This window comes from Saccopteryx bilineata, chromosome 1, assembly GCF_036850765.1.
Source record: "Saccopteryx bilineata isolate mSacBil1 chromosome 1, mSacBil1_pri_phased_curated, whole genome shotgun sequence".
Taxonomy (NCBI): domain Eukaryota; kingdom Metazoa; phylum Chordata; class Mammalia; order Chiroptera; family Emballonuridae; genus Saccopteryx; species Saccopteryx bilineata.
In genome coordinates, this window is record NC_089490.1 from 179,449,430 (window position 1) to 179,472,114 (window position 22,685).

General features: G+C 40.5%; 1 protein-coding gene and 1 non-coding gene across 2 annotated transcripts; one reads left to right on the forward strand and one right to left on the reverse strand.

The window, feature by feature from the left end:
* Positions 1–2,692: 2,692 nt before the first annotated feature.
* On the forward strand, positions 2,693–2,768 carry TRNAP-AGG (transfer RNA proline (anticodon AGG)). Its single transcript has one exon. It is a non-coding gene; the product is annotated as a tRNA-Pro (tRNA).
* A 7,154-nt stretch (positions 2,769–9,922) lies between these two features.
* On the reverse strand, positions 9,923–18,490 carry NPY2R (neuropeptide Y receptor Y2). The gene is made up of 2 exons (XM_066280283.1): positions 18,362–18,490; positions 9,923–13,370 (listed from the first exon to the last, which is right to left on the reverse strand). Exon 2 carries the CDS (start codon positions 13,347–13,349, stop codon positions 12,201–12,203), a length of 1,149 nt encoding a protein of 382 aa, XP_066136380.1. The 5' UTR covers positions 13,350–13,370; positions 18,362–18,490; the 3' UTR covers positions 9,923–12,200.
* Between the last annotated feature and the right edge of the window lie 4,195 nt (positions 18,491–22,685).

Genomic DNA, 22,685 nt, shown 5'->3' on the forward strand with positions numbered 1-22,685 from the left:
TTATTTTCCTTAAAAGGGTTTGTTTCTCATACCCTTGATAAAATACTGCATTTTCCACAAGTCATGGTGCCTCCTTTTCAGATCTGAAGCAATGGCTTGTCAACAAAAGCTCATAAATTTATGAGTGTGCATGAGAGAGTGAAAGGAGGAGGACTCAGTGTGCCTCTTGTGAGTGGGAAGTAAGTCAATCGGCATTTAAAAATGACTATAAGAGTAGTTGACTATTTGGGAAATGTGGTCTATTACTTAGCCAAGACCTATCATTAGAGCTAATGTGATACCCCTGTGGCTTCCTTCACCCCAAAATATATCAAGCACAGCCCTATACAGTCAAGTGTCTACTTACTGCTACTTGCCCCACTAATGAATTTAAAATGACTTGCAGCCCCTGTACCATTCAGTTCTGAGAAGTGAGACTTCACACAGCTTAATTACTACTCACCTTACTGAACATGTACTACCATAAAGCTCGGTGGTGAAACCAGCCTCAGTCACAAGTACTCTGACTCCTGATAACTAAGGTAATTAGTGGTGGTTCCACAGTTTTTGCAACAGGTGGCTGTTATGTTCCTACGGCTAAGAAAAGAAGGTTCAGCTCACAATAGCACACTTGTGGGTATCACGCCGTTCTCTGAATGACTGGGAATTAACTTCTAAGTCTTTAAAAAAACTTGATATTTTCTCAAATAAAGTGGCCTTAGGAAAATTTTATTGCTTTGGTTAATTTAAAATTAAAAATAAAAATTAGTAAGCCTAAACTTTAATGGTCTCTTGCCTTAAATACTTAACAGGCAGAATGTCATTTATTGGTAATGAGCCAGTACTGTAAAACTATATTGGAGATGAAACACAGATTACCTACAGGGTTATGATAAAATATTGCATTTTCTATAAATCATGGTGCCTACTTTTCAAATCTGAAGCAATGGCAAAAACTTTTAGTTTTGCTATTGATTTATCTATAATGTAAAAGCTAAAACATAAAATAAATTCTACTTTTTTATTGAGATAATGAAGAAAATCTATTGGCCTTTAGAGTCCAAATATTCCATCACAGAAACAGAATACAGATGTAAATATATATTCTAACACACATAGAACCCAAAACACCATTTATTTTTTCTGAGGATGTTCATGTCTTTTGAAAATAACATGTTTCTGAAACATGTATCTATAAAGCAAATTGTTTTGAGTTAATCAAGTATATTTTGAAAGTAGAGGCCTTTTAAAAATAAAGACATAAATCAATCTAGGCTCTAAGGGGGAAACAAAACTGGGCAGTAAATGAACAACTTGACGAAATCACACTTCAGACCGCTTGACAGATTGGCTGTGGGTCAGCTCTGTCTGGCTCTCATCTCAGCGACGCATGCTGAGAATTTACTCAACATCTCTAAGTCTCAATGTCTTCACTTTTAAAATTAGATAATTACTCTTACTCTATATGTGTTTATAAATATTAAGTGGATGTTATAAAGAATAGAGCTAAAACTTTGTGTATTTTCAAAAACTGGTACCCATTAGATTTACCCAGTCAAAATTAAACAATTTTTTATTGAGTTCTATTGTGGCCAGACACTATGTGTTCAGTATTTAGAAATAAACTGGTAAGCAAAAAAAGCAAATGTGGTCTGTATTTTAAAAAAAATAAAGAAAAGGGATAGTTCTTATCCTCTTGGAGAGTCCCAATTTATTGGGGGACATGGTCAAACAGTCTCATAAAGAAGTTTAAAGTTATGATTGTGAAAAGTAAATGATACTGTAAAATCATGTAACAGAGGATACATTAGTTAAAGAATAAAACAATTTCCTTGAGAAAGTGATGATTCAACTGAAATATGAAGGAAAAGTGGGAAAAAAGTAAGAGAGAAGAATAAAAAAAGAGAGAAAGAGGAGGATTTTCCAGGCAGTGACTTTTTTTTTTTTTTTTAATTTTAATGAGAGGCGGGGAGGCAGAGACAGATTCCACATGTGCTTGACGGGGATCCATTTGGCAAGCCCACAAGGGGGCGATGCTCTGCCCATCTGGGGCATTGATCCATTGGAACTAGAGCCATTTTAGCACCTGAGGTGGAGGCCATAGAGCACCCTGGGCCAACTCACTCTAATCGAGTCATGGCTGCAGGAGAGGAGAAAGAGAGAGAGAGAGAGAGAGAGAGAGAGAGAGAAGTGAGGGGGGTGAGGTGGAGAAGCAGATGGGTGCTTCTCCTGTGTGCCGAGAGAGAGACAGAGAGAGAGAGAGAGAAGTGAGAGGGGGTGAGGTGGAGAAGCAGATGGGTGCTTCTCCTGTGTGCCCTGTCTCCTAGGACATCTACATGCTGGGCCAATGCTCTACCACTGAGCCAACCGGCCAGGGCCCCAGGTAGCAATTTTGACACCCCGTGGGAAGAGGACACGCTACTAGTTAGAAAGTTGGAAAAGCCATTGTTCTAGAACCAGAGTGCAGGAGGAAGAGGAGAGTGCTGGTGAGGTTGCCCTAAGAAGGCTTGTCTATGAAATAACTACACTGCTCATAAAAATTAGGGGATCAGGGAATGTGCAGATACTCCAGTACTTTCAGCCTTTTATATAGTACATTTTCACCAATGACATAAAAGTTGGTTTTGCATCTCATTTGCATAATCAAACAACTTTCATTGACTTGTTTGCTTTTCTGATGTTCTTATTTATTAAAAAAAATCAAATGCTTTTAGCCCTGGCCGGTTGGCTCAGCGGTAGAGCGTCGGCCTAGGGTGCGGAGGACCAGGGTTCGATTCCCGGCCAGGGCACACAGGAGAAGCACCCATTTGCTTCTCCACCCCTCCGCCGCGCTTTCCTCTCTGTCTCTCTCTTCCCCTCCCGCAGCCAAGGCTCCATTGGAGCAAGGATGGCCCGGGCGCTGGGGATGGCTCTGTGGCCACTGCCTCAGGCGCTAGAGTGGCTCTGGTCGCAACATGGCGACGCCCAGGATGGGCAGAGCATCGCCCCCTGGTGGGCAGAGCGTCGCCCCTGGTGGGCGTGCCGGGTGGATCCCGGTCGGGCGCATGTGGGAGTCTGTCTGACTGTCTCTCCCTGTTTCCAGCTTCAGAAAAATGCAAAAAAAAAATCAAATGCTTTTTTTATTGCTTCATATTCATTTTGAAATATCCCCTGATTTTTGTGAGCAGTATATATATGTTCTTGTCTTATAAGATCGTTGGAAATATGAAAAATTTAAAAAAGATGTCATTAACTGCTAGAACAGCAGAATTTAGAACATATTCAGAAAGAGGGAGAACTTGAGACCAACTGATTTCCTGAAACTATCCCAATCAAAGTTTGTCTCAGACTGAAACCGATGAAGGCAGAAAACAGTATAGTACATGAAGTGAAATGAACAAAGGTTTATAACAAATGGATAAGTTTTGAGCTCAGAGTTACAATACCACATAAATAAATGGGCTGAAAGAATATACTTTACGGTGAATTTAATAAAATAAACTCTAAGGCATCTTACATTTCTGCCATTATAGACTCCCTCGGCATTTCTATCTAAATTCTATATTAAGCATTCAAATTCTCATTTCTACATCTGGCATAAATCAAAACTGATAAATTTTTTAAAATATTTTTTTTTTGTATTTTTCTGAAGTTGGAAACGGGGAGGCAGTCAGACAGACTCCCGCATGCGCCCGACCAGGATGCACCTGGCATGCCCACCAGGGGGCAATGCTCTGCCCATCTGGGGTGTCACTCTGTTGCAACCAGAACCATTCTAGCCCCTGAGGCAGAGGCCACAGAGACATCCTCAGCGCCTGGGCCAACTTTGCTCCAATGGAGCCTTGGCTGCGGGAGGGGAAGAGAGAGACAGAGAGAAAGGAGAGGGGAAGGGGTGGAGAAGCAGATAGGCGCTTCTCCTGTGTGCCCTAGCCAGAAATCGAACCCAGGACTCCTGCACGCCAGGCCGACGCTCTACTACTGAGCCAACCGGCCAGGGCTAAAAAGATTTTTGATTGGTGTTGCTATTTAAGCAAATGAGTTGGCTCATAATGTCCTATTACATGCTTCCATTGGATTAAAAACAGTATTGTAATTTTGGTGTGAATAATAATGAGGATCACAGCATGAAGAAGCTGAAGATATTTATAAAGTATTCAAATAATACTTTAATGTAGCAAGTCAATTAGGCTTAAAGCTAGGTACCAAAGTATGTGCTAGAAATACTCGATTGATCATACCTAACACATTTTCATCTCAACTAGGTGCCACCATCAATACTTCCAATATCTTCCAGTTTCAAAAAAAAGCAATGAAGGTAAGGTATACATTTAGGATACTCGGGCATTTGGTTTTCTTCTATGGTCACATAAAATGGGTACTTAGAAAATACTACTACTAATAAAAATCATGGAAAAAACTAAAGTCTAAACTTTTCAGTGCTCATAAATTAAAGGCCAGGAACATTAATTTTAAAAGATATAACAATGACTATTACAGTATATACAAGACATTCAGTAGCTGTTAAGTTTAGGGCTGCATTGTCCAATATGGAAACCATTAACCACATGTGGCTGGTGTGCACTTGAAGTATGGCTAATCTGAATTACGATGGGCTCTCAATGGAAAATTCACACCAGATTTTGAAGATTTATTATTTCTAAAATATGTAAAATATCTCATTAAGGACTCCTCGTATCCTCCCCAGAATGAAGACAGCAGGGAAGAACATCACCCTTACCTTTATAAAAATAAAAAATAGCTGGAGGCCCTGGCTGCATAGCTCAGTTGGTTAGAGCATCATCCTGATACACCAAGGTTGTGGGTTTGATCCTCAGTCAGGGCATGTACAAGAATCAACCAATGAATGCATAAAAAGTAAAACAGTAAATTAATGTTTCTCTCTCTAAAATCAATAAATAAAAACTTTCAAAAATAGCTTGAATAACGTCAAATTCATAACCTTATAATCTGTTAGAGAACCGAGATTGCAAAGTAACTAAATGTCCAAACACTAAGGAGACAGGCACCTTCAGGGAGAGAGACACGAGAATTCACTTATCAGATTCACTGGACACTAACAGGAAGAATTCTAGAGTGCATTCCCCTTTTTCTTCATCTCACCCCACCCAAAGCCCAGTGATAGTTATTTATCTAGGACAGTCATGGGAACAGTATGTTATATGGCAAAAGGCTAATAGCCACTTTTGATGTTCAGATGTTCTATACACAGTCAGCATACAATATTGGATAATAGTCTATGTCATGGATTTTTTGTTTGTAATTAAATATGTGTGTATACACATATATGCACTGTATTTTTTTCACAATACATGTTACTTTCCTTTGAGGACAAAATATTATATGAAAAATACTCAGTATTTTTTCCCTTTATTTTCCATGAAGATAGTGGGACACTTTTTTATTTCAATGTAATAGTATATACACACCAATGTTGTGATCAACTATGTGGTGTTTTGCAAGTAATTTGTTAAAATGTTGAAACTTGGCATTGAGTTGTTTATAAAGAAGAATAGCTTCAAGGTTAGCCATTTTTATTTACTTCCAGTTAGTTACACATTCATGAACTAAGAAGAACACATTGGAATTACAGATAACTTGAATTGTCATAACCCACAAACTCTCTTTCCCGCAACCTCTTCCATACCCAGAAGGACTTGTGAAGTTTATGGACATCTGACCAGTGTACCATGGCAGAAAAAGGTCAGTGGTCTAACAGACAGGTATCATTTATAAACCTTCACAAATCAATCCTTAGTAACCCTTTGTTTAATAAAAATTCCTACCTTTGTTTAATGTCATGAGACATACACATGAAGATATTTCCTTCTTCATTATCTTTGTGTTCTTTCCTTTCTTCAAAAAAGTAAACTCTGTCTTTTGCTGCCATATATATTAATATTTCATCTCTTATCAGCTTGAAAAGATTAAAGGCTATTTTCTCCTAGAGGTATCATTTCCTTTGCTAATCTTACAAAGGTAACTCAGAATCTGTATGCTTCTGTGGTTTTTATTGTAGATTGTTGTTTAAGTCTTTCTATAATTTTTTCTTTTTTCCATTTTAATCAGACTATCATAAAAGAATAAATGGTCTTTACTTATTCCTAGTTCACCTGTACTGATGGGGCAGTTTTAAAGAAAATCTTTAACATATTGACCTTCGTAACAAAAAGAGAGGGAGTCAACCTGCACCACTGCAATTCTGAAGAATCCAAAGAGGTACCGAGAGGAGAGAATGAGGTTGAAACTGGAAATTATTATTTGGGCTGTTCTCAAGATCGCCAGAATTGTCCGATGGCAGTAAAGCAGCGTGTTCTTATTGGCATAAAATTTAAGTTTTTGAAAAATGATTCTGGCTAGTGGATGAAAGTTGGCTTGGATGGGAAGATGACCAGGTATTGAGAAGACCAGTTAAAACGTTGCTACCTTAAACCAGATGAGAGGTAATAGGGGTCTGAGGAGATGATCACAGCCTGAACTGTGGTAGCTGCTATAAGAATGGAGAAAAGTGAATTGATTCAAGAAACATCTAGGAATTAGAACGAAATGTGGGAATTAATTGGACACATATGACAAAAACAAAACAAAACAGAGAGTCAGGGTAACTACAAAGTGTAAGGCTTTGGGGAACTGAGCAGATAGCAGTGTCATGATCGGGCAGAGCATACAGGAAAGCAAAGTGGAGGTGGGGTGGGGTGTGCATCACAATGGCAGGTTCTGTTTTAGACACGCCAGTTTTGATCTACTGGTGAAACACCTGTGTGGACAGGTCAAATTGGCCGATAAAAATATAACACAAGTTCAAAAATATTGCTACAAGAGATATTGGAGAGTTTACTGCCTATGTTTTCTTTCAAGATGTTTATGGTTTTGCGACTTACATGTAAGTCTTTTATCCATTTTGAGTTTATTTTTGTGAATGGTGTAAGTTGGTGGTCTAGTTTCATTCTTTTTTTGCATGTACCTGTCCATTTTTCCCAATCTCATTTATTAAAGAGACTGTCTTTACTCCATTGTATGCTCTTACCTCCTTTGTCAAATATCAATTGACCATAAAGGCATGGGTTTATTTCTGGGTTCTCTGTTCTGTTCCATTGATCTGTATACCTGTTCTTATGCCAGTACCAAGCTGTTTTGATTACAATGGCCTTGTAGTATAACTTAATATTAAGAAGTGTGGCCTGACCAGGCAGTGGCACAGTGGATAGAGCATCGGACTGGGATGCAGAGGACCCAGGTTCGAGACCCCGAGATCTCCAGGTTCAGTGCGGGCTCATCTGGTTTGAGCAAAGCTCACCAGCTTGGACCCAAGGTCGCTGGCTTGAGCAAGGTGTTTCTCAGTCTGTTGTAGCCCTATGGTCAAGGCACATATGAGAAAGCAATCAATGAACAACTAAGGTGTTGCGACAAAAAACTAATGATCAATGCTTCTCATCTCTCTCCATTCCTGTCTGTCTGTTCCTATCTATCCCTCTCTCTGACTCTCTCTTTGTCTCTTAAAAAAAATCAAGAAGTGTGGTATCTCTCACTTTATTCTTCATTTTCAAGATTTCTGAGGCTGTTCTTATTCTTTTTTAGTTCCATGTGAATTTTTGGAATATTTGTTCTATATCTTTGAAGTATGTCATTGGTATTTTCATAGGAATTGCATTGAATTTATAGATTGCTTTGGTTAATATAGACATTTTAATGATGTTTATTCTTCTTACCCATGAACACGGTAAATGCTTCCACTGGTTTGTATCTTTCTTGATTTCTTTTTTCAATGTTTTATAATTTTCCAAGTACAAGTTTTTTACCTCCTTGGTTAAATTTACTCTTAGGTACTTTATTTTTTTGTTGTTGTTGTAATAGTGAAGAGGATTGTTTCCTTAATTTCTCTTCCAGACAGTTTATTATTGATGTATAAATGTGCCACTGATTTCTGAATATTAATTTTATATCCTGCCACCTTGCCAAATTCATTTATTAAGTCCAATAGTTTTTTGATTGAGACTTTAGGGTTTTCTATGTACAGCATCATGTCATCAGCAAATAACAATAGTTTTACTTGATGTTGGCTGTGGGTCCATCATAGATCACCTTTATTATGTTATGTGTGGTATGTTCCCTGTATTCCCACTTTGCTGAGATTTTTTATCACAAGTGGGTGCTGGATTTTATCAAATGCTTTTTCTGCATCTATTGATATTATCATGTGATTTTTATACTTCCTTTTGTTTATGTGATGAATCACACTGACTTGTGAATATTGTACCAGCCTTGCCTTCCCAGAATAAATCCCACTTGCTCATGATATATGATTTTTTTTCATGTATTGCTGGATCCAGTTTGCTAATATTTTTTTGAGAATTTTAGTATCTAAGTTCATCAGGGATATTGGCCTATAGTTTTTTTTTTTCTTTGTAGTGTCTTTACCTGGTTTTGGAATGAAGATCATGCTTGCCTCATAAAAGGAGCTTGGAAGTCTTCTCTGCTCTTGAATTTTTTGAAATAGCTTGAGAAGGCTAGGTAGCAATACTTTTGATTTATCTCCATGGGCAAGTGAAATAAAGGACAAAATAAACAAATGGGACTATATCAAACTAAAAAGCTTTTGCACAGCAAAAGACACCATGAACAAAATTAAAAGACAACCCATACAATGGGAGAACATATTTACCAATACATCTGAAAAGGGGTTAACAACCAAAATTTATAAAGAACTTCTAAAACTTAACACCAGGAAGGTAAACAATCCAATTAAAAATGGTCAAAAGAACTGAACAGACAGTTCTACAAAGAGGACATACAGATTGCCAATAGGCATATGAAAAAATGTTCAGTGTCACTAATCAGAGAAATGCAAATTAAAACCACAATGAGATACCACCTCACACTTGTCAAAATGGTGCTCTTAACAAAAAAGCACACAATAAGTGCTGACGAGGATGTGGAGAAAAGGGAACTCTCCCGCACTGCTGGTGGGAATGCAGACTGGTGCAGCTACTGTGGAGAACAGTATGGAGATTCCTCAAAAAATTAAAAATAGAACTGCCTTTTGACCCACATATCCCACTTTTAGGAATATATCCTAAGAATCCCAAATCACTGATTCAAAAGAAGATATGTACCCCCATGTTTATTGCAGCATTGTATACAATATCCAAGATCTGGAAACAGCCCAAGTGTCCATCAATGGATGAGTAGATTAAAAAGCAGTGGTACATATACACAATGGAATACTACACGGCTATGAAAAAGAAGGAAATCCTACCTTTTACGATGGCATGAATGATCTGGAGATTATTATGCTCAGTGAAATAAGCCAGGCAGAGAAAGACAAATATTATATGATCTCACTTATATGTGGAATCTAAGGAACAAAGTGAACTGAGGAACAGAATAGAGACAGAGGCGGAGTCACGGGGACTGGAGGGACAGCTGTCAGAGGGAAGGAGATGAAGGGATGGGATCAGAGAAGGTGAAGGGATTAGTGAAATTATATATACATAACACAGAAATATAGACAACAGAACAGCAAATTCCAGAGGGAAGGGAGAGAGAGTTAGAGGGGGCAAAGAGGGCATAAATTGGGACACGGGGGTGGGGGAGAGTGTTATATTCAGTGGGACACTTGAATCCATGTAAACACAATAAATTAAAATTAATAAAAATTTTTTAAAAAAGAAGTACAAGTTCAGATAAAAGGCCTGGTCTCAAAATAAAGATTCAAGCATTTTTAGACATGGGAGTATATCCACGGACTCAGATTCGTGTGCAGAATGGAAAGAGAGCTAGGCTGGTGAGGAGCCCCCATAAGTTTCCTGTTTGTAATTGTGTGAAAGGTTTACTATCTTGTCTTGAACAGGATCTGATATAAAATATCACTTAATTTCTCTAGTTTTCCAAATTCTTTTTATTTTAACAGATGAAATTACTATTTTAAAAGATATTTTATTGAGTTAACATCATTAATTAGGTCATAGATATTAATTATATCATTAATTCTAATAATTTACTACTACAATAAGTAATACAGTAGCATACATATACAGGGTAAGAATTCTCCAAAAAACATTTTTTTTTTGTATTTTTCCAAAGTGAGAAGTGGGGGGCGGCAGGCAGACAACTCCCACATGCGCCGGACCGGGATCCACCAGGCATGCCCACCAGGGGGTAATGCTCTGTCCCTCTGGGCTACCACTCCATTGCAACTGGAGCCATTCAAGCACCTGAAGCAGAGGCCACGGAGCCATCCTCAGCACCTGGGCCAACTTTGCTCCCAGGGAGCCTTGGCTGTGGGAGAGGAAGAGAAAGAGAAGAAGGAGAGGGGGAAGGGTGGAGAAGCAAATGGGTGCTTCTCCTGTGTGCCCTGGCCAGGAATCGAACCTGGGACTTCCACATGCTGGGCCAACACTCTACCCCTGAGCCAACCAGCCAGGGCCTTCACCAAAAAACTTTTAACCACAATTTTCTATTAATATATTATGCAAAGTAACTGCTACTTAATGGACAAAACACTTCTTTTTTTGACATTTATGTCAAATTTAACAGAAAAATGAAATCTTTAACTATATGATATATTACAGATACACAGTATTTTTTATTTACTTCTTTATCAGTTTTCTACCTAATCTAAATTCTATTGTTTTCATTCTTTTTCTGTATTCTGAAAGTGCAGTCCACTTCAGGACCAGTCTTGCATTTCTAGCATGGAGTAACTCAGTAAAAGCCTTAATATGAATTTTAAATATACCCATAAAATAAAACTCTGCAGTTCAAAAAGTTAATGTTTGTAATTTAATGTAATACTCATATGGAATTTAAGAACCGTTTTACAAATTCAAGGACTGTATTTACAAAAATATGATCACCATAATACTTCTTTAACTGCATCCAGAAAAAGTACAATTATTTTAACATTTCAATTATTTGTCATAAACAGAGGAAGGTTTTAAGCCTATTTGGCTGGGCACTCTTAAAATAATAAAAGTTATATTCATAAAATTATCAAATGAAAAATACTATAGTATCTATGTTCCACTATTTACAGGTACAATTTTATTATGTATATACTCATGTTATCCAAATAATTTGGTCCAAATAGAACATTTGCAAAGTGGAATGAATCCAGTGTTTTTAAGATTTCTTACCAGATGGTTTCTATTTTCATGAAATTATACCATTTTGTTAATCATGAATGCATCCATTGAAAATGAATTTCAAAAAAATAACACTGCAGTGTTCTGTAAACACACTAGAGCTATGTACCTGTGCAAAAATTGCTTACAAATAACCACAAAATGTTTTTAAAAGGCTACAAAAATTATTTTCTAATTGGTTTAATTTCCAGTGAAGACACTCAGTTCCAACACAGGAATAATGTATGTTCAAAAGTCATAATAATGAGTATTAATTAGATGACTAAATGTATTACATTGTATGCTTATTATCTAAATATTATCTATAAAAAGCAAAAAGTGGATCAACCTGACATGAGAAGTTAACTGATGGTTCATATTTCTCTAATTCTAAGAATCTCAACCTTTGATTCTGAGGAAGCAACTCTCCACTGACCGTGCATTTGGTTTTAAGAGCAATCAGCTAACTAAGCATTAAGGACTTCCCCCAGCATTTGCCACAATACTAGTTATATGGCAAATTTCAGTTTACTTCCTTGAAATCATACAAACAGGTGGTAATATTTGCCTGCAGCATTTCCTGGTAATTTAATCTATAGGCAGATTCATAAAAACAAAGACCACCACCAACAACAAAAAACACACAAAACACAATAAAGGAGAGCCTGTGGCTCCCTAGGGAAATTGGTGTTGGTTGGTCTCCATCAGCTCAGGGGCGAGCAGTGAATTACGCCTCATCCCCAGCCTGCTCCCCAATGTGATTTGAAAGTCAGTTTATTTAACCACCACCTTTTAGCGATGCTGATAACACCAATTCCTTGTTCAGGTTTCATTCCTTTCTTGTTCAGCCACAAGCATCTCTGTTTTTCCCTTGTAATCCAACCTACCAGTCTAGCAACTGTATGCAAACTGTTCTGTTGCCCTAGCTTCGAATGTGTGTGTGTTTTACGTCAGCTCTGCCAGTGACATTTCCATGGATGACACTGCAGATATTCCTTTTCTTCCTTAGAGTGGGAAATTAGGATGCACCTGGGAGCCCTCCCCAACCAGATTTACAGCTCCAGTCAGAATTCATCCATATATTCTCACCCCAGAGTTTCCTCAGACATTGGTAGCCTCTGTGAAAGAGTCTCTGGGGCCGTTGTTCTTTTTGACTTTCAGGTTCTTTTTAGCCTGGAAAGACACGAACACCTCCGAGTGAATGGTGTCCAGCCTCTGCTCGCAGCGGAAGGCGGCGAGGAAAGCCTTTCTGTAGTTGCTGTTCATCCAGCCATAGAGCAGGGGGTTGGCAAAGGTGGAGCACATGGCGATGATGTGGAACACGGTAAAGATGAGTTTGTACTCCCTCAGGTTCAGGACTTGGTTGTCAATGTCGACAGCGAGCTGGAAGGCATGGAGAGGCAGCCAGCTGACCGCAAACACGACCACCACGCACACCAGCATCTTGGTGGTCTTCTGCCTGCGCTGATGGTAGTGATCATTAGCAGTTCCAGGGCTGACATGGTTCTTAAGTTTGCTCCAGATACGAGTGTAGGAGAAAGATATGATGCCCAGAGGCAAAACATACAGGATTAGTAAGCAGGAAAGGCTGTAGACAGTGCCATACATGCTCTTCTCCTCACCGGGCCACTTCTCGGTACAGGCCACAATCGCAAAGTCAGGAATGATCTCAATCAGTGAATACTCACGGAAGATGGCCAGTGGGCTTGCGAGCAGGGCACTGATGCCCCAGGACAAGCCAATAATCAAGAAGCTGAATCTCTTAGAGATCTTCCTCTCCAGGTGGTGGACGATGCAATGATGCCGGTTCAGGGCAATGACTGTCAAGGTGATTGTGGACACTTGCACTGCCAGGCCCTGGGCATAGGGTACCACATGGCATAGCACAGGACCCATTTTCCACTCTCCCATTAAGGTATAGGTCAGAGTGAACGGCAAGCACAGGGTGTTCACCAGCAGATCTGCCACAGCCAGATTGGCAATGAAAATGTTGGTTACTGTATGCATGCTCTTGAATTTGATCACCACGTGGATCACCAGGGAGTTGCCAATCACCCCAAGCAAGATGATGGAACAATAGGCCAAGATGAGGACAATCTGTACCTCAATCAGCTTGGTGCTGTCTATAAGCTCTGGCTCAGGGTCAGGGGCCAGCTCACCTCTGGGAGTGGCCGGCCCGGGACTATACGGCTCCACTTTCATTTCTTCCACTGTCTGGTTCTCTTCAGCCTTTGCACCTATTGGGCCCATTTTCAGCAATTAGCAAATAATCTATAATTTAAAAAACAAAGAACAATGATGAAACAAGGTAAACGCAAGGGTGAAACAAAGAAATATTACAAAAAGATTGGTTTCATTTTGGTGGAGGCTCAAATGCCTGTCCTATCATGCCTCCAATTGCACACAGTGTGATATTTTAATAAACCAGGCCTCTTAATGTGTCTAATCTACTTGAATTAGGTCCTTGACACGTTTATTACAATGATAAAATGTAACACCTCTCATATAAATGTAGTTCCTATGTGAATGCCACCAAACTGATTCAATCCATTTTATGTGGGATGAATATTAGAAACTTTAGCATTTAATTTTATAACTTCTATAAATTCATCAAATTAATTTTAAGTTAGAAAAAGAAAGCTTCCTTCAATATCTTGACTGTTCTAAATTTATAAATATAGAAACAAATTGCACAAAGAAGAGACAAATATTGAAACCTTCTGCCTGGCGCCTGAACTTTAGGAGTATCCAGTATTTAGGACAGACTCAGCAGAATCTGTTCCACAGCCATTGTTCCAGGTGTAGGGGTAGGGTCACAAATAGGGAGCCTATACAAAGCAGTTGCTTTCTTGGACGATCTAAAATAAACTTTCTACGGGACAGACAGCAGAATCTTACACAGGAACTATGCTAAAAACATGTCCAAATCTGAATTACGTTTCTCTTTAGCCCCTAAATATTAAAGTTTTAACACTTTCTTCCTCAGTTGCAGCCCCCAACCCCAAGCCTTTTCTTCTATGTGCCCCACTTCTGGCAGTACTCTCTCCATCAGTAAGCCAAGGACACTTCAAAGGCAGGTAACCATCCTGGGCTGTTTCATCTCCTTTAGCCCCCACATTTTAGAAAACCCGCAGACTGTTCCCTAAATTATCTCTTCCAGTGGTCCTCTTAGCATTTCTACCACATTAGTATTGCCTTTGATCTCTACCAAAATTACTCTAATAGTCTTCTAACTCATCTCTCTTCCTCTTCCTCTTCCTCCCCTCCCCTTCTCCCTCCCTCCCTACCTTCCTTCCTTTTTCATTCACTCATTAAGTCATTCATTCACTTAACAAATATACTGTAATTGAGTATCTTCTACATGCCAGAGACAGCTTCATCCTTGTATTCAGCAAGCATTTAAAAACCTATGCCAGGAACTAGAATTTGTGCTAGGGGCAAAGATAAAAGGATAGGGCCTCTACTCTAATGCTATTACATTACATTCTACTGGGTAGAGCTTATTCTGACATTAAAATGGTCTTTCTGAAATTCAAATGCGAGCATATTGTCCCCAGGTTACTTAAAATGATATATTGGTTTTTAATATAGAGTTCCCTTTTCAAGTCTACAAAAACACATCATAGTGGTAGTACCTGCTGAATAAATTCAAAATGACAAAAGACTTCCACCATTAATTCAGAATCTCCTTTAAATGAATTTGTTTTTTATTAACAGTAGTATCTACCTACATTGGTGAGTCATAGTTATTCAGCCTGCAGACCATGCCTGGCTGGACCTGTGTGCCCCCAGATCCACTCCTCACCCTTCCCCTAAAGCAGTGGTCCCCAACCTTTTCTGGGCCACGGACCAGTTTAATGTCAGAAAATGTTTTCATGGTCAGACCGGCCTTTAGGGTGGGATGGATAAATGTATCACGTGACCGAGACAAGCATCAAGAGTGAGTCTTAGATGGATGTAACAGAGGGAATCTGGTCATTTTTAAAAAATAAAACATCGTTCAGACTTAAATATAAATAAAAATGGAAATAATGTAAGTTATTTATTCTTCCTCTGCAGACCGGTACCAAATGGCCCATGGACCAGTACCGGTCCACAGCCTGGGGGTTGGGGACCACTGCCCTAAAGGACTGACTCTTGCAGGCTGTACTTTCAGGCTCCTGATTCGTCAGAATGTTGGCCAGGTTTAGCCAATGGGAAGCACTGGCAGGTAGTTAGAAGGCAGAGGGAAGGCGGAAGCCATTGTATCCTCCCTCCCTCTCTCCTCTGAGCAGAGCCTCAGCAGCCCATCCATTGCTTTGGTTCCCACAGGGCTGGCCTGCAGTGATTTTATTTCCAGTGGAAGGCCCTGGTCTCTGGCTTCAGTCACACTGGAGGTAGCAATGCCTCCTTGCTCTTGCTAATCCCTGGGTGGCCTTAACATCCCTTGTTTGTCTTCTATCACTTGTATAACAGTTCTCTGCCTGTAATTCCTTCTCTTGTGTCCTTGAATAGCTTCTGTTTTGCAAGAGCTGCTGCTTTTATTGATGTATCTCCCCTCCAGAGGTTCTGCATGCACAGGTTGATAACACCGACAATGAAGAAAATTGCAACTTCACCGTGTGACATTCACAGCTTTCCTTAGATTCTTCCCTGCCTACCCCTTTGGCTTCATCTCTCCTAACATCCCAATATATACTACTCCCAATTCTAGCAACCCAGCAGCCTTTCTCTTGCCTCTGTGCCCTCCCTGCCCTGCAGCAGGTAGCCCCTCGGTTCCCCCTACAACCTGTGCTCACTTCTTAGCTAAAGCTCTACATGTCACATGTCACATTGCAGTTGTTTTTCTTTCTAACAGCCCACATAGCACTTCTGTGTGGACCAAAATGGGATCTTTTCCACCCGTTGTTTAATTCTTAGCACACCATCCAATACATTAAAGGTCCTCAATAATTTGGCAAAACAAATATGAAGTAAATGAAAACACTATTTTACTGAATAATTGGGATCAGCAAAATAGTGAGTAATTTGGATCCTTTCTTTTACTGAATATAATTGCCTGTACAGAATTCCTTGCTCCAATAGGCCCTCCTTGTGATTATTTTCTTGTTCTTAGTCAGGTAAACACTTCTACAAGAAAGTCCCAAGATCCCGCTTAAATCAGTCCCTGATTAGAACATTAAAAATTGTCAATCAGTATACCCATAAGGAAACTTTTTATCTGAAGGGCTTAACACACACGCACCACACACACACACACACACACATACACGTGTGCGCACATGCATCTTATTAGGAAAGAGATATACATGTTCTTGTGTATTTGCTTTACTAATATATTCAAGTTTTCTCTGTATAAATTTCAAATAGAGCCTGACCAGGTGTGGCGTAGTGAATAGAGCGTCGGACTGGGATGCAGAAGGACCCAGGTTTGAGACCCTGAGGTTGCCAGCTTGAGCGTGGGCTCATCTGGTTTGAGCAAAAGCTCACCAGCTTAGACCCAAGGTCGCTGGCTCGAGCAAGGGGTTACTCGGTCTGCTGAAGGCCACAGTCAAGGCACATATGAGAAAGCAATCAATGAACAACTAAGGTGCTGCAATGAAGAATTGATGCTTCTCATTTCTCTCCCTTCCTATCTGTCCCTTTCTCTGCCTGTCTCTGTCACACACACACACACACACACAATTCAAAAAGAATATTCCAAGAAGCTTAGGTCCTCTTTTGTATTTGTATCCCTTCTTTAGTAACTAGAGAAAACAAAAACTAACCATTCAAATCTCAACTGTATATCTGATAGTCTGTACACTTTTTCTTAGATGAAAGGAGAGACTTTACAGAGCACATTGGTCAGTCATAATAGTTCATTAACAGAATTAACAAGATTCCAAAAGGTCTGAGTTTGAGGTTTGCAGCCAACTAAATTGAGAGTGAGCCTGAGCACAATATTGGGATTATACTGTATTTATTAACTTCTTTTTCTTTTTAGTCCCATTTTCTTTATTTCAAAGCCCCTTATTTAAAGCCTCTTTGCAAGAATAGTTTATCTATGAGCTGTTAGCATATGGGCACTAGAAACTTCTCAAACACACTACTGGCCTTTAACCAGGTCAGAGCTTACTCAGAGAATGTATTATTTTATGATTATACTTCTGGGAAAGGAGAAGAAGAAAAGAGAGTACATAGGAGGAGCTGACGTATAAAAACCCAACAGCACAAAAAATTAAAAGAGAGGTAGACACAAGAAAAACCCTTTCCTTGAAATAAGGCAAAATAAGGTATTCACATTGTTCAAGACATTCAAGGAAAATGGAATTGTACAGTTTTCTTGAATAAGTGACTCTTTAGAGATTCTGTTATAGAACTATTTCTTTGTAGAATAGTAAAGTGGTTTCAAGATTTTTTTGTTTTGTTTTTAGAGATTCAAAGTACATTAAACTATCTCAGTGGGAAACCAGTTTATGCTTTAACTATATATTTAAATTTATGGGACTTTTTACAATGGTACGCTTATAGTCACAAACTGGCCTCAGTAAAATTTAGCATCTTATCAATCACAACACCTTCCAGAAAAATTCCACAACTTGTGCCACATGCCTTACATTTGTTAGTCCTGGGAGAGAGGGCAGTGGACACCCAAGAATGCTAAATACAAGACCTGTTTGCCTAATAAGTATAAAGTTGGAAGTTGAGAATATTTACCAGTCGGTTTTAATGTTTCATTTCCATGCATTTGAGATTTGAGTTTGTGATTTTCCTTTGAAAACAGGATTGTCTGTTGATTATTACTGACTTTAAATAATGTGACCCTATTGCAAAAAAAAAAAAAAGTCTTAAGGCTTTTTATTTTTTGCCTTGTTCTTGTCCACCATATGCTCTTACCAGTGGGTGAACCTTTCTGGTGGAAAACTAGTAAACGCTGAAATAAATGTTTATTCTTTAATAGCTTGGGAGAATTCAATATGACCTTCCCCTTTATACAGGGATGTGATCTTTATAAGAAGAGTCAGGAGCAGTAACGACTTGCTGTTCTGGAAGGAAGGGTCAAGGAAATGCTCAAAACAGAACATTCAAGTGAAAATAAAAAATGAGAATGTTATCACTCCCAACCCCCAGCTTTAATTAACTTAAACAAGGGGGAAAAGTTCAACATTCAAGTGGACCTCCCCTCCCCCATGCCCTCTTAATAAGACCGGAGCGATTCTTTCTTTTTTTTCTTTTTGGAGTGGGGGATGGTATTCTCGTTCCCTGAAGGTGAATTAGAGTTAGGACTTATATATACTTACTGCCCCGGCCCTCGCGTTTCTGCTTAGACGTGCGAGCAAGACGTGCGCAGCCCGTCAGAACGAGGGTGATCTATCGGGCCGACCCGGAGAAGGTATTGGAAGGTTCCCAAAGCCAAGTCTAGTTCCGTGCGCTCTGACGGTGCGGGCAGCCGGAGCGCGCCGCGCCGGCCGGCTGTCGCGGTCGCTGGGAGGCTGGCTCGGGTGGCTCCGCAGCCGGCGTCCACGGCCAAGTACGCTCGCGGGGCACAGCGCTGCACCGAGCAGCGCGGGGGAGTGGCGAGGATGGGAGGCAGCGGAGCGGGTGATGGGGAGGTGGAGAGGATAGGATCCCCTCCCTTGAAGAAAAAGAAACAGGTACGAGGGTGGGGGCGATGGTCCCGCAGGAGAGAGGAGTGGAGGGAAAGTTTCCGTGGAGAGGGGGTAGGGGGTCAGCGACCGCGGTCTGTCCACCGCCTGCAGGGTTCAGAAGCCGCCGCAGGACCCCGGCCGGCGCGGCGCCCCCTCGCGGGTTCCCACCACCGCCTGCAACTGCTACTCTCACTCGCCCCGGCGACTCCCAAGTTTGACAGAGGCACAACTCTTTGGAAACGTTGGTAGCATTTCTACCCCCTTTCCCTTCCACGGACCCCTCGCCTTGCTCTCGGCTCCTCAATTCCGCCAGAGGAGACCCGGCGAGGATGGACTCCGGGACGCGGGTCCGCTCGGGAATCGAGAGGATCAGGCGAAGACAGGAGGGCAGTCCCGGCTGCGGGAAGGGCAGCAGTCCCGGCGCGGCAGGCAGATCTCCAGCTGGCGGGGGGCGGACCCGGGAGGCAGAAGTTGCTTCCTTTTTCTCGCTCGTAGGCGCCGAGGTGGAGCGCTGGACCTGCGCAGAAGCAGGGCAGAGCGCCGCACGATTGCGCGGCTGTCAACCCTGGGCACCCTGGTCCAGCGCTGGAGCGAAGGGCGCTGATGCACCTCTAACTGGGCGGTCGCTGTGCTCCCAAGGGAAGGTAAAGCAAGTTCAGAGCCTTGTAGCCCATAATCAGCAGTTGTCTTAACAGGTGTCTGCTGACCGTTCAAGTTGGATAGCGCGGCTTCAGATTCTAAAGCCAGCAGCCATGTGGTGTGTGCTCTGGCTCCAGGCGGGAGCTAGAATACAAAGAGGAAAACAACAGGTCACCAGTGTAACCAAATGACGCTTTCTCCAGTTAGCTGACTTTCTGACCCTTCGCTCTTTGGTAATTTCCCAAGCCACTTGTGCCTCGTTGAGCGCCTGTCTCCTCATAGCGAAGCCCTTGGCTGATGCCTGCAGCCCGCCAGGCTGAGTTAGTGGATCAGAGAAAAACAGGACTGTGGAGCCACTGCACAGATATATGGGGTCTGTGACTTCGATATTCCTCCCCCAAGCTCTTTACTCACAGCCATTCCTTCTAGAAGCTGACAGCCAGTCTCTTTCCCATGGACAGCAGATCCTATCAAGTTAGGAAAACAAAAGCCTGCAACTGGAAACCGTCTTTTTCTTAACTATCCTCTGTTAGGGTTTTGCACACGTTACTTTCCTTCTATGCATCAGTCTCTTCATTTCTGAATTGAGGGTGGTCATACTGGTTTGCTTGGAATTTCTCTGAAATATTTTTTAAAAGGGGGAGGGACTAAACTACTAAAACATGCTCCCTCCAAATTATAGTTAAGGCCTCAAGAAGACTGGGTTTTCAATCCTATGCGCGATTACCCGCCTTAATAATATTGCATTTGTAAGGCATCTTTACACAGCCTATTCTAAAAATGACCCTTGGTTAATGTAGAATTATGCCCATAGGAGCATAGGCATTACTTATTAGGCAAAACAGCCTGGGCTTTTCAATTACCAAGAGACAAAAGTGAAGAGAACAAGAAATATCTATACAGCTCCACTTAGAATTTTTTTTTTTGTGGATTTTTATGTTACCTTTGGGAGCTATTCCCTGCTCACACATGTGTTTTATGCAGTAGGTTCCATGCTTCTTAATATATTTGCACCTGTGAAGGATGAACTATGTACCAAGGCGTTGTAACAGTAGAAAGTAGGAGTGGCTTGAAACAACAATCATAAAAACAAATGCAGCGGAGAGCAGAGGAGCGCTGTCCTTCATAGTAATTGCTTTGCAAGGCTCAACAGATTTCACCGGCATTGATTGCACAAAACATTTTTGCCTCCTTTAGAACTCCTTTCCAAGAGCATTTTAGCAATCCTACACAAATATTTGCCTTGTCCCTTATCAACATGTATTTGTCTTAGAAGCCTCATAATAGTTCCACAGATATCTAGTCAGCAGCCCTAATAAGAGTAAATAACCTCTTTCACTAACGTCTTCCAAGAATGAACAGAATTGAATGAGTAACTAAAACGTTTGAAAGTAAAGGTGCTTTATTGTCTGTTATATTATCATGGATAGTTTTGACAATAAACTCGTGATATTTTTGTGCATATATTTTAATATGCATCTACTGTGTGCTATGGTAACAATGAACTGCTCTGATGAACACCCATATAGCCTATCAAGACACTGATAGAAGTGTGCGGAAGTGGTGGTAAAATAGTGGTTAATCTAAATTGAGATAAAATAGGATTATTGCTGCCTGATTTCTCTTGTGTCGAATCGTTTAGTTCCCTAGGCACTTCCACATCTAGCCAGGCTATGTACTGACTGTTCTTCACATAGGGAACAGACTCAAACTCAGAAGCCTGCATGGCTGGGGCCAGTGGCATAAGTACACCGGCAGGCCAGGCTGTGGCAGACAGCAGGCAGTGGTGAAGGAGCAGGCTACCGCTCAGACTCTGCTGAGCTGCCCGCACAACCCTAGATCCAGAATCATCCGATCTGACATTTTAAGAGAAGCAAAATTCATGTTCTTAGAATTTTTCCAAGTTTTAAATTAATTTTTAATAAGTCAACCCCCCCCCCAGGGTGAGCCATATCTGTGTAGACCAAAATAAATAAGGGTATGGTTGGATGAATGGATGATAGATGGATGGATAGCTAAATAGATAGAAAGAAGAGAGAGAGAGAGAAGGAGATGGAAGGGTATATGCAGCGTGGCTGGTGGGTCTCCAATACTGTAATCTCTGATATTATTATGTGATATTTGACAAAGCTCCTAAAAAAATCTCCAACATACCTCTACTACCATTCTCCTCACTCCATGCACCGCTCTTCCGTGCACATCAATATAAAAGGAACACTGCTAAAGATTAAGTGCCAGATAACTAATTTTTTTTTTCACTTCTTGTTAAGTAGATGTTCTCAAGGAGTGAGGTAATGGACCTGATGAGTAACTGAACAATTAGTGTTTTAGTTAAAATGAAGAAATTTCAGAAACGTTTCTTGGTTAAAAATAAAAAGCTGGATAATAGCAGTATTGAACACCATTTATGATATATTGTTAGCTAAAGTAGATAATGATATGGATTTCCTTCAGTCTAAATTTATTTTGAGATCAAGGATGTTTCCCTCAGGGTGTAAATGATCTCATTATTATTTTAATTATAAAAGTAATTTATAACCTTTGTACAAGTTAGAGAAAACAAAAAAGAGCAAAGAAATATACATTATCTGAAACAGTGCTGCCCAGTAGAACTCTCTGCAGTGATGGGAATGTTCTATGGCCACACTTCCCAGTAAGGGAGCCACTAGCCACATGTGGCCTTTGAGCATTTGAAATGTGCCTGGTGCAGCTGAGAGACAGTTACATTTTAATTATTTTTAAAAACCTACTAAAAAGAGTGAGCATGTTTTGATTCTTGGGAGAATGTCTTCTTGCTTTCCTTAGGCCAGAAGCTAGTTTATTTCTCATGTTAATGTCAGGATTTCCTGTGAGGTTATTAAATAACCTTCCAGCCAGATCAACCTGACTTCAACCACAGGGAGAAGGATAGAGTGTAGTGCGGCTGCAATGTGGAAACTGATTCCTGAAGAAGAAAGTGGGAAGCTCTGTAAATCCGGATACCAGGCTGAGGAAGAACTCTGGGGAAGGGATGAAGAGCATAGGACCGAACGAGAGGGGGCAGCCAGCCCCAGCGGAGGAATCCTGTAAGCCGGGCAATGTGAGGAAAGCCCAGTAAAGCCAATATAGGAACTTAGACCAAACAAACAAAGCCTATGAACAAGTCTTCAGTTAGGACATATTAATAATCAAACTAGCATCACAACAGGTAGTTAGTATATTTGAAATGGATTGTCTTGCTTTATTTAAATGTTCAGTAAATTTAGTTACTATTTATTCTTAGGCTTTCTAAGTCTTTCTTACAGAAATTCTTTTTAAAGTTTCAATAACATTCCCTTTTAGTTAAAATTATAGAACC